This window comes from Stegodyphus dumicola, chromosome 4, assembly GCF_044657685.1.
Source record: "Stegodyphus dumicola isolate Sdum_Otavi_A_Nest chromosome 4, ASM4465768v1".
NCBI classification, from domain to species: domain Eukaryota; kingdom Metazoa; phylum Arthropoda; class Arachnida; order Araneae; family Eresidae; genus Stegodyphus; species Stegodyphus dumicola.
In genome coordinates this window covers 160826693-160839215 of record NC_140771.1, presented here as the reverse complement: position 1 = coordinate 160839215, position 12523 = coordinate 160826693, and the positions used below count along the sequence as shown (strand labels likewise).

The window sequence follows — 12523 nt, the reverse complement described above, 5'->3', positions numbered from 1 at the left end:
TATAGGTTTCTTCCAGTTTCAAAGGCTGATCAGACCTTGACATAGGTCTTCTTCTTCAGGAAAGGTAGTTCTTTGCAAAGGTAAGACTAGCAAAACCATAAAGTCTGGTGAAAATGTCAATTGGGCAACATTAAAGTGTTGTTGATTTTTCCGATAATAATCCTATGTGCTATATCTGACTTCGAATCTAAAATTTTCTGAAGAACACAAAAACCTTGTCTAAAACTTAAAGGTTTATTTAACTGGAACTTCAACACTGATGAAAACTTAGCATCATAAACGAAAACTTAACATCTTGGGTGGAAAAACTTCAAAGTGCTTTAAAGTAACAGCTATGCCGGCACGGTGAAGAACACTTTCCTTTAAAAGACAGAATCCATCTAGCCCTTTCGGCGTATATCTCCATTCGCTGAATTCAGACATCCGCTCCTACGTGTTCTGGACTTAAACGGCCAGGCTGGAACTGGAATAGGACTGGATCAGGACCGGAACAGGACTGGAACAACACGGGAACCGGAACAGGACTGGATCCGCAACAAGACGGGAACCGGAACAGGGCGGGAACCGGAATCTCTCATCCCCTGGCTTCTCCCCGGGCAGGTCTATTCTGGCTCGAACTAAAAGAAACTGCGGTGCCACTAAGGAAAGCACCTCCTTTTATTGCCGGCGGTTGCCGTTACTACAGGCGACTATGCAAATATTTAACAGTGTTCTTCAGAACCTCATCTAGCATTTTTTTAAAGGAAAGTCACCCCCCCCAAAAGTTTAGTTTATAAAAATGTCTTGTGACAACATAGATATAACTGTTGAATAAGACAAAAGAAATTCAATTTGTTTCTTCTTAAACTCCATTTTATCTTTTAACAACACAACAGCAAAATACAGTACAAAGTCTGTAATCCGGACTTCCATTATCCGGAATGATCTATAATCTGGACCTCAAAGCCACAAACTTTTTGTATGCTTTATGCATGCGCGTTTAGCACAAAAAATGAAGCAATTTAAACCAAAAAAAAAAACACTTAATCCTGAATTGCCGAAGTCCCGACGAGTCTGGATTACAGACTTTGTACTGTATTTTCAAAACAAATGTATTCTAAAGATATATTAACAGTGTTACCATTAAAGAGCAACTTAATTCAAGATATAAAAAGATAATAGGTGCCACTCTTAATCACATTAATAATGCAAAATTTTCCACCTTTTGATAAAGGATATCGTATCAAAATTTTATTATAAAACTACAACGTCTAAGTTAAAGTTTATGGTCCATGAATTTAGTAGGTGTTTTAATATTCCGACCACAATGATTTTCTCCTTAAGAACTTCGTAAAGAATTTTCGACTCCTTTCCTATACATTCCTCCTTCTCATTTGAATTACTTGAAGCCTGAAATTTTAAAATGTAGATATGTTGCACAGGTCTGAGTAACTCTCCATAAGCAGTTTTCAAACACACTAATCTATCATTACCGTCTTTACCACGGTAAATGTGGATTACATACCCCAGTGGCCAAAATGTACATTTTTGCTTGACATTTTCAATGAAGACAATATCACCAATTTTTATTGACTGCTCTGGAAGTTTTGAAGATCGTTTGAGCAGTAATTGTCCAAGGTACTCTGTTCTAAACCTGGCCTCATGTTTTCCTAAGATGTTGTTGGTATTGAATTCTTTTTGTGAAATTCACTTTGTCTATGTGATCCAGATTAGGAACACCCAATTCTTGAATATCTGCAGGAACACTGCTGGACTTAAAGGCTGCAAGTTATCTGGATTTTCTGATATGTATGTAATAGGCCTTGCATTTATTATAGACTCGCAATCAAAAATAAAAGTTGAAATTTCTTTGTGCATCAAACTTGTATTACCTAGGACACATCACACTACTTTCTTCACTGACTGTATAAGGTGCTCCCAAAACCCTCTCATCCAAGCGGCAGTAAGGAGATTTAACTTCCAAGTTATTTTCTTTAAACTGGCTTCCACTTCAACTATTTCCAGTCAAGCCAGTTGAAAAGATTATTTGTACCAATAAAATTACTCCCGTTATCACTATAAATGATTAGAGGTCACCCTCAACGAGCTTTAAATGTTCTTAGGCTGAGTAAAAATGCCCTAGTTGACAAAGATTGCACAAGTTCTAAATGAACAGCTCTAAACACTGCACAGGTATATAAAACAATCCATTTCTTGACTCCCCTTCAGAACAAGTGGGCCAGCAAGATCAAAAGCATAAATTTCAAACACTGATATATCCTTGATTCTCTCTTCTGGCAGTGCAACAGAAATTGTCTTAATTGCTTTAGCGGTGTGTCTTCTACATCTTATACATTTTTCAGTTACTTTTCTGACAGTTTTTCTTGCATTTATGATCCAGAAACTTTCCCTTAAATCCGCCAATAGAGAATTGAACCCATGGGCATTTTAAAGTTTTGGCAATCTTTTCAATGGACAGAAAGAAAACACGAATTCTTCCTGGAAGATCTTCGAAATATGAAATAAATTTCAATCCAGATAAGTATTCTTCAGTAAAAGATTCTTTTTTAACTAAATTAACAAACTTTCTTTCTGATTCTAAAATTTCTTTTGTGGATAAGTTACCACTCATTCTGTTTTACTTAGTTTTTCAAGAGTTATTCAAGAATCTTAAAATCCATGCAACCATTCTGATTATTTTTCTGCAGCTTGTAAAAACCAACCTTTTCCAATCAGAGCATTTAACATTACCAATGCTTTCTTTTCCATTTCTGAAAATACTTCTTGTTTGATCAATGTATAAGATTTTGGCCATTGGACTTCCTCCTTTTTCAGCCAGGGTAGTCTCTCCCACCAATTAATTTCTTTACAGTACAGTTTTTTTACAGTCAGTTAATTTCTTTACAGTACAATCTCTTGAAGGTAAATCTGCTGGGTTTTTCTGAGACAGGTATGTGTTTCCAGTCTTGTATACTTGAAAATGTTTTAATTTCTTTAAGCCTATTTTGAACAAATACTATCCATGGTTCTTGGTTGTGAATCTAATGTAATGCAGTTGATGAATCTGTCCAGAAAATTTTTTTCACATTCGTAAGATTCAAAGATTTTTTAACACAGAAAGATAGTGTAACACCAGTGCTGCAAGCTATCAATTCCAGTGTTGGAATAGACATTTTCTTCAATGGAGCGATTCTGGGTTTGGCAAGTACTAATTGAATTTTCACTTCTCTTTCACTCTTGCATCTTATATACACAACTGATACAAACTAGATGCATCACAAAATGTATGCAAACTTACTGGGGAGTCATCATCAATCAATATAGATCTTCAAATTTTCAAAAGTTCATCAAGCCACTTCGAAAACTGCTTTCCAGTTCTTTTCGTATTTCAGCATCCCAACTCAGTTTTGATTTTTCAGCTTTCCTGAAGCCATAGTTTTCATAAAAGTGTCAGTGGACTAGAAAATCCAATGAGATCGAATACTTGCTGAGCCAAAGAGAGCAAAATTCTTCTAGTTATCTTTTTTGTATTTACTATTAAGTTACTGCACTGACACTACAAAGTAAGATATCTTCATAGCAATCCCAAAATAGACCCAAGACAGGGGTTGGTTAATCTAAAATTCCTGGCCTGTAATATTCGGTACACTCCACTCTGAATTCAAATTTGCTTGCAACAATCAACTCGGTAGACACTTTAATGAATTTATGCATTTCTTCCTCTGAGTTAATTGAAATGATGCAGTTATCAACATAAAATGACTTTCTTAATTTTTCAGCATTATCTTTAGCTTCATGTTTTATATTCTCAGGATGGTATCGGATAACAGCTCGAAGAATGAAAGGGCTGCAAGTTAGTCCAAAAACCACTCTTTTATGTCTAAAATCTTGTACGTTTTTGTTTCTGATATCGTGCCACCAGAGAAAATGGAGGTAATCTCCGTCTTCTTTACAAATGGAAATTTGCAAGAATGCCTCCTATGTCAGCACTCAATCCTATTTTCTTTTCTTTGAACTTAAGATTCACTTCCAGTATTAATTAAATTGTGTTTGCTCCTTTTTCTAAATAATCGTTTAAAGAAGGGCTACCTTTTTGTTTCCTTGAGGCATCAAAGACTGGTCTAAGTTTTGTTGTTGAATTTTCTTTGTACATTCCACGGTGAGGAAAATAATCTTAAGGAATTGAAAGTTATTCAAATGATACCTTTTCTATAATGTTATCTTTAAGCCATTCCTTGAAAATAGAATTGTAAGCATCATAGTTGCCATCCAAAACCAATTTTGATGCAAGTTTATTTAATCCTTTTTCAGCAATAGTTTTATTATAGAGAAGATTCTCAACCTCTTTCAATGGCAATTTAATTTGATATTTCCCTTCATTATTTAAAGTGGAATAATGAACGTCTTCTTAAAATGAATTTGCATATATGTGTTAAAATAATTTATGGCAGGTTCTTCAGTTTCTTTACTGCTATACAGTTCATAGGGATGCTATACAGTTCATAGGGTTCCAATGGTTTCCAACTCCCAAAGTTTCATTCAATTGTCACCATGCCTTAGTAGTGCAATAGCTGCTAAAAAATCTCTAGCAGTATTAGTTTCTGATTTTCTCATCAAAGCCCATCTCAGATGAGTTTCCACCACTGTTAATCCAGAATTTAATTCGTGAATCTTTCCAGTATAAAGTTTCCCAGCAAAATCTGCCCCAACTGTCGAAAAACTATGACTAGTTTTTTACAGTCATCGTACCTTTTCAACAACTGTAAATGGGTTTTTGAAACTATCCTGAGTAATACTGGCTAATAAATTGTGTTTTGTTTCTTTATCAAGTGTTGTCATCAATCATTCCAAATCCATGAACCCGTAGAACGCAGAAATAAAATTCTATTTTCTCATTCAGTATGTAAATTTTATTTTCATACTGAATTATTAGTGTAAATTTTATTTTCTCATTCAGTATGTATTGCATATATGTGTGTGTGTGTTTACAAACATATCTTCTATATTCAGTGCCTTAATTTAAGCTTGTTTTAATGATTTTAAATTCATATTTAAAATTTATATATAAATATGAATGATAATTTTTAATGCTAAGGAATTATTTTTGTTTTTATTTGCGTACTTAATCATTCCTATACCTCTCCCTGTATTTGCTGTATCATTTATTAATGAGTATTTTTCCACTGAAGCCAAACCACACACTTTCAGCTTCATATTGGTGCATTTTGTATCAAAGTCAATGCTGTAAAATTTTCTTTTCTACACTTTTAGCTGAATATTAGATAAAACAGAATGATTGGGAACAGTAACAAGGAACATTCTTCAATTTCATGATAAAATCCTTCAAAAACTCATTGTAGTGGAAGAACATGGTCTACATTTTTTTAAATAAGTTTTTGTCAATTTGTACAATTTTTCAGTTTTTGTCAACTTTAATAAGATATGGGATACTAAGAAATTGTCGGATACTTCTCTCATGAATTATTCCAATCAATCATTTTATTGTAATTCATTTAAAGCAAGCTTTGGTAATCTTGCAATAGTAATGAAGGAAATGCATGATTCAATAAACTATGTTTGTGATCATACATCTTTTTTTTTTTTTTTTTTTTTTTTTTTTCTTGAATGGAGGCTGCATAGCCTACATTACATTTAAACTTTATGGGGTGATTATTTGAACAGTATCTTTCTTTGTGAAGAATATATCATCTTGAAGAAATGGAAATAGCTGCTTGACCATCTCTTGGAGTGAAATCCATTGCAAGGGCAGACTGATTAGATAAAAAAGGTGGCACCATGAGCAATGGTTATAAAAGCAGTTAACAACACCAAAACACAAACAAAAAGTGTCATGCGGTATTACTTTAATGGAAAAGTGCTTTTTAATGAACTATTTTCATTTGTTTCTTTTTCTGGATCATTTTTCATTATGCACCTTGGATAAATAAAGCACATATTAGTATACCACACATTATATACCACATATCAGTCTCAGACAATTTTATTAAAACAATTAGCACTCATTACCTTGAATATAAAGCATTTATATCTTAGTCATAATATTTTCCACTGATGAATGACACGTTGATATTTATGATGCTGAGTAAAAATAAAAATGTAATTGAAAATGTTTTGATTATCCATATCATTTTTGCATCTGCATATTTTTGCGGTTTTCACTTTGCCAAATAAGTATTATTTTTATACTATAATGCAGTAATTTTATTTATTTATTTATTTATTTGCTTCTTGTGAATAAATACTGTTTATCTGAATAAATAAAATTTTAATTCGTGAAAGAAGACGTACTTGCTTAGGTAATCGCTTCAGTATCTTCAGATTTCTTTCGTATCTAAATGAAAAAGCAAAAAGGTAAAGACACTTAACATTTTTTGTAATATACAGAAAAACTCACTGGTGCTAAAAGTTCTTAGAAAAGAAAAAGGAAAAAAATAAGTAAACTCTTACCCAACATTTATATCCGTAAGCTTAAATATTCATTAACGTGCATCTTAAGCACTTACAAATCGAATTCACGAGTAAAAATAAATATACAAATATTTGCATATATATATAGTCTATATATATAAAATCAATATTTTATTAGTATACCACATATTTGTGTGTGTGTGTATATATATATATATATATATATACAAATATGTGTCTTATAATTATCTAATTATTTGCATTCTCATCCAGTAGCAGAGCCCAGTGTTAAACTTTCTATATAATAAATCCTAAATTAAATACAATTTTCTTTCTAACTTCACATCTTCTGTTTCTTTGGGCTTCAAATTATCAACTCGCGAGCACACACGACAGGTATATCATGTCTCTGGCAAGATTGATTAGCATATAGTCTCACTAAGAGATCAAAGACATCACCCAAATACCAATTGTAAAGATGTGCAGATCAATGCAACAGCTCGAAGAAAATCCAGTCCCCACTGTTACACTGCCAGTACTGAAGGCATGGTGTTATTGAAATTCTCTCTTCCTTCTCTCCAGATCTTTACACACTTATTGGTGGATTCCAGTGTAAATCTTGACTCATCTGTAAATAGTACGTTGACCATTCAGCTGCTTTCCAGCCTGCATGTTGATGCATCTATTTCAGCCTTACTGTGTAGCATTCAAAGGGACAAAAATTTGTGTTGTCTGTGTGCCCTTTTCCACACCATAATCATTGTGATTCACCATCCATTTGTTATAGTAATGACTGTTCTAAGAGCTGATGTGGTTGCTTAGTTGATAACGCTGAGCTAATGAAGCCATATAGGTATTAACAGAGGTTGCAGTAAATCTTGGATGACCAGTAACAGATCTGTGGGCAATATTCATCTGAAATTGATTGAAAAAAAAATCTAAAAGTGATTACAAAAGTAAGTAAGAATAATTACAGAATAGTCAACACCAAAGTAAATAATATCTTTAATAAACTATCCTGCTTCAACCTTGCTGACAGGACATTCGCATTGAGAATCATTTAGTTATCTTTTTTTAATCATAACTAATCTTATCTAATAAAAAATATCCAGAATTGTATTTCAGAAACATTTTATCAGCAATTAAAATCATCTCAAAGGTTTTTGACATCACCTTCAACCATTACCTAATTTGCATATTTATGGAAAGTGAAATTCTAATTGGTCACATCGTATGATACATATTTGTATATTCCTTTCAATACTATTCATAATGAGTTTCACCCAATGAAACTAAAGTATGCATTTCAAAGCTTATAATTTGCATCACATTCTTGGAAAACCAGTAATATGGAAAATAGTATTAGAAACAAGATATATATATTATACATTTTATTGGAACCATAACATTAACTGAAATCAATCAATAAAAATAAAAGAAATCAAAGTCTAGTTTTAGAATACAAAAAATATATCTTAAGAGCTGACTTGTAAAGCTATATAATATTTTATTTCACTATTTGAAGTATATATAAAAGCTGTATGAAAGTGCAGGGAATTCACATGGTTGAAAAGTTGTTAAAATACAACAGGAGGGAAGAAGGGAAATATTTTTTAAATGAATAAATATATTTTATGTTTATCAGATGGAGTAATAGGCAGAAAATTATATATTTGGTAAAAGAAAGCACAATTAAGCCTGCTGATGAAAATTTAAGTTTATTTGCTTGAAAGATGTCATCAAGTAAGCTGAGAAACAGCATTTAAAAATTAAAATGAAGAATAGGTGAAAGTAAAAGACACAAAAAGGAAATGCTATATTTTATTGTAAACATTAGCTTTATTCTTTTGGACAATGTTAAGAATACTATTACATGAAGATACTCTACCAATATCTGACATTCTTTTCTGCAGTAGTTTATTTGATGCATTAGTAAGAAATACAGTTACTATTTTAAAATTAAAAAAAAAAAAAAATTCTAAGAACACCACATAAGTGTACCTTTATACAAGCATTGCATATTCTGAAAACTTTATATCCTATATTTTAATTTTCGTCTTCAAAATGAAGTCGTGAAAGAAGACGTACTTGCTTAGGTAATCGCTTCAGTATCTTCAGATTTCTTTCGTATCTAAATGAAAAAGCAAAAAGGTAAAGACACTTAACATTTTTTGTAATATACAGAAAAACTCACTGGTGCTAAAAGTTCTTAGAAAAGAAAAAGGAAAAAAATAAGTAAACTCTTACCCAACATTTATATCCGTAAGCTTAAATATTCATTAACGTGCATCTTAAGCACTTACAAATCGAATTCACGAGTAAAAATAAATATACAAATATTTGCATATATATATAGTCTATATATATAAAATCAATATTTTATTAGTATACCACATATTTGTGTGTGTGTATATATATATATATATATATATATACAAATATGTGTCTTATAATTATCTAATTATTTGCATTCTCATCCAGTAGCAGAGCCCAGTGTTAAACTTTCTATATAATAAATCCTAAATTAAATACAATTTTCTTTCTAACTTCACATCTTCTGTTTCTTTGGGCTTCAAATTATCAACTCGTGAGCACACACGACAGGTATATCATGTCTCTGGCAAGATTGATTAGCATATAGTCTCACTAAGAGATCAAAGACATCACCCAAATACCAATTGTAAAGATGTGCAGATCAATGCAACAGCTCGAAGAAAATCCAGTCCCCACTGTTACACTGCCAGTACTGAAGGCATGGTGTTATTGAAATTCTCTCTTCCTTCTCTCCAGATCTTTACACACTTATTGGTGGATTCCAGTGTAAATCTTGACTCATCTGTAAATAGTACGTTGACCATTCAGCTGCTTTCCAGCCTGCATGTTGATGCATCTATTTCAGCCTTACTGTGTAGCATTCAAAGGGACAAAAATTTGTGTTGTCTGTGTGCCCTTTTCCACACCATAATCATTGTGATTCACCATCCATTTGTTATAGTAATGACTGTTCTAAGAGCTGATGTGGTTGCTTAGTTGATAACGCTGAGCTAATGAAGCCATATAGGTATTAACAGAGGTTGCAGTAAATCTTGGATGACCAGTAACAGATCTGTGGGCAATATTCATCTGAAATTGATTGAAAAAAAAATCTAAAAGTGATTACAAAAGTAAGTAAGAATAATTACAGAATAGTCAACACCAAAGTAAATAATATCTTTAATAAACTATCCTGCTTCAACCTTGCTGACAGGACATTCGCATTGAGAATCATTTAGTTATCTTTTTTTAATCATAACTAATCTTATCTAATAAAAAATATCCAGAATTGTATTTCAGAAACATTTTATCAGCAATTAAAATCATCTCAAAGGTTTTTGACATCACCTTCAACCATTACCTAATTTGCATATTTATGGAAAGTGAAATTCTAATTGGTCACATCGTATGATACATATTTGTATATTCCTTTCAATACTATTCATAATGAGTTTCACCCAATGAAACTAAAGTATGCATTTCAAAGCTTATAATTTGCATCACATTCTTGGAAAACCAGTAATATGGAAAATAGTATTAGAAACAAGATATATATATTATACATTTTATTGGAACCATAACATTAACTGAAATCAATCAATAAAAATAAAAGAAATCAAAGTCTAGTTTTAGAATACAAAAAATATATCTTAAGAGCTGACTTGTAAAGCTATATAATATTTTATTTCACTATTTGAAGTATATTTAAAAGCTGTATGAAAGTGCAGGGAATTCACATGGTTGAAAAGTTGTTAAAATACAACAGGAGGGAAGAAGGGAAATATTTTTTAAATGAATAAATATATTTTATGTTTATCAGATGGAGTAATAGGCAGAAAATTATATATTTGGTAAAAGAAAGCACAATTAAGCCTGCTGATGAAAATTTAAGTTTATTTGCTTGAAAGATGTCATCAAGTAAGCTGAGAAACAGCATTTAAAAATTAAAATGAAGAATAGGTGAAAGTAAAAGACACAAAAAGGAAATGCTATATTTTATTGTAAACATTAGCTTTATTCTTTTGGACAATGTTAAGAATACTATTACATGAAGATACTCTACCAATATCTGACATTCTTTTCTGCAGTAGTTTATTTGATGCATTAGTAAGAAATACAGTTACTATTTTAAAATTAAAAAAAAAAAAAAATTCTAAGAACACCACATAAGTGTACCTTTATACAAGCATTGCATATTCTGAAAACTTTATATCCTATATTTTAATTTTCGTCTTCAAAATGAAGTTTAATTTGATCAGCATTGTGAGTAGAATGTTTTTCTCTTTTAAAATCATGAAAATGTATATGTATCAAACTAAGCTCATGCATATTCTTACATACAATGTAGCTGAGGCTGGAAGTGTTATGTGATCTGATTTAAAAAGAATATTAAGTGATTTGTACATAAAAAAATATTAATATGAAATAATTAACTGATTTTATTTCCCTTTTTTCAGTGTCACTCCTAAACAAACAATTTGTATTTTTTTCATAATTGTTTTTGTAATTACGACATTAAACTTAGGTTGGTTTAGTCTAAATATTAATTTAATCTTCTGTGACTGCCAGATGAATTATCATCTTGTCGTAACATTTCATATCCAGAGTACTAAGTAATTACAACAATCTAAAGATAATTAAAAGATCTATTTGTTTTATAACTTGAACTTATAGAAAATAAAACAATTCATAAAATTAATTTCCACTATTTATGGGCTTGATTGATGACAATGATTCAGCTTTTTTATAATTTAAAATCTCTGAATCCGACTTTGCTACCCTATGGCTATTAATGTAATTTCTGTCAAAAACATTCAGCTTATAGCTACAGCACTCAAGGGAGACAGTGGCAGAAGAATTCCACCATGGCAGTCTGAACTCATGTCGTTCATATATTCTGGTGGGATGGATGAAGCTTTAGAAGGGCAGGAACAATTCAATACAAGAAATAACATGTTAATAGAAAAAAAAAAAAAAAGAAAAAGAAAAAGAAAGGAAAAAAAATTAATAGTTAAGTTATCGGGAAAAGTGTAAGCATTCACAACAATTATTGTTCAATATTCATTTTACTTTAGGAAAAAGGTATTGCTATTGTCAATGCTGCAGTTTTGGGAATGGGTTTGTTGACAAATAATGGCCCACCAGACTGGCATCCTGCTGGATCTGAATTGAAAGCTGCATGTGAGCAGGCAGCAAAATACTGCAAAGTATGTTTTTTCTGCCATTTTAAAGTTTCTCATACCTTCATATGTGAAATAATGTGTATAATTTTGTCTATCTCATTGTCTTTTCTTTATGTATGTGTTAATAAAAGTATGATCCCCTCTCGTTATATTTAGGTGGTTAAATTAATGCTTGTAGTAATTAATTGAATTATTAAAATATGCTTGATATTGAAAATATAAGAACAAATATCTTATCATCGTAACTAAGGCCTAATTAAGTTAATCTGGAGTCCTAGGCACAGCCATCATTCAGGGGTTTTCAGTGCCCACTTTCCTTGCTTTTATTAAGGGAAGATGCTGATTTATGGGAAAGTGTAGAGAATGATTCTGAAATCTTACTCCCAGGCATTGTAATCTTAAGTATTAGTCAAGCTCTGATTTATGGCTGTATATTAATGATAATACTTCAATTTAAGCACTTTTGTATGAAAATTTAGTGTTTAATTAAATTAGTTTTCTTTGTAGTGTTATATGTGCATGGGGGGAGAGATCTCTGAAATTTTATATATCAATTTACTGAGAGGCATCATTGCCTTTAACCAGTTATGTCCCTTTTTACATATTACCTTGGTATTTAAAATATTTCTTCGTATATTTCTTAATGATTTAATTTTCATCTTAATGAATAGAGTTTTATGAAAGTACAGAGATAAATAAATAATTATTCAAATATAGTAAACAAATGGCATTTAATTATAGGTTTTAATAAGATATAAAAAAAGCCATATCATTCAGAGTTTTAAAATGGATTTCAGAAATATGGCTGTTTTTGATAACATGTTAAATTAAAAAGCATCCTAAAATGGGAGAGGAACAGAGAGTAAACAAAAAGAATTCAGAACTTCCTTGAATATTCT

At 31.2% G+C, this 12523-nt stretch overlaps 1 protein-coding gene across 2 annotated transcripts in view; it reads left to right on the top strand.

The window, feature by feature from the left end:
• LOC118199992 (uncharacterized) overlaps positions 1-12523 on the top strand; it is a 104204-nt gene that overhangs the window by 47564 nt on the left and 44117 nt on the right. For both annotated transcript variants that reach the window (XM_085815701.1, XM_085815700.1), the window contains exon 7: positions 11517-11648. In XM_085815701.1, the coding sequence (XP_085671827.1) occupies positions 11517-11648 (132 nt within the window). The remainder of the gene's footprint in view (positions 1-11516; positions 11649-12523) is intronic.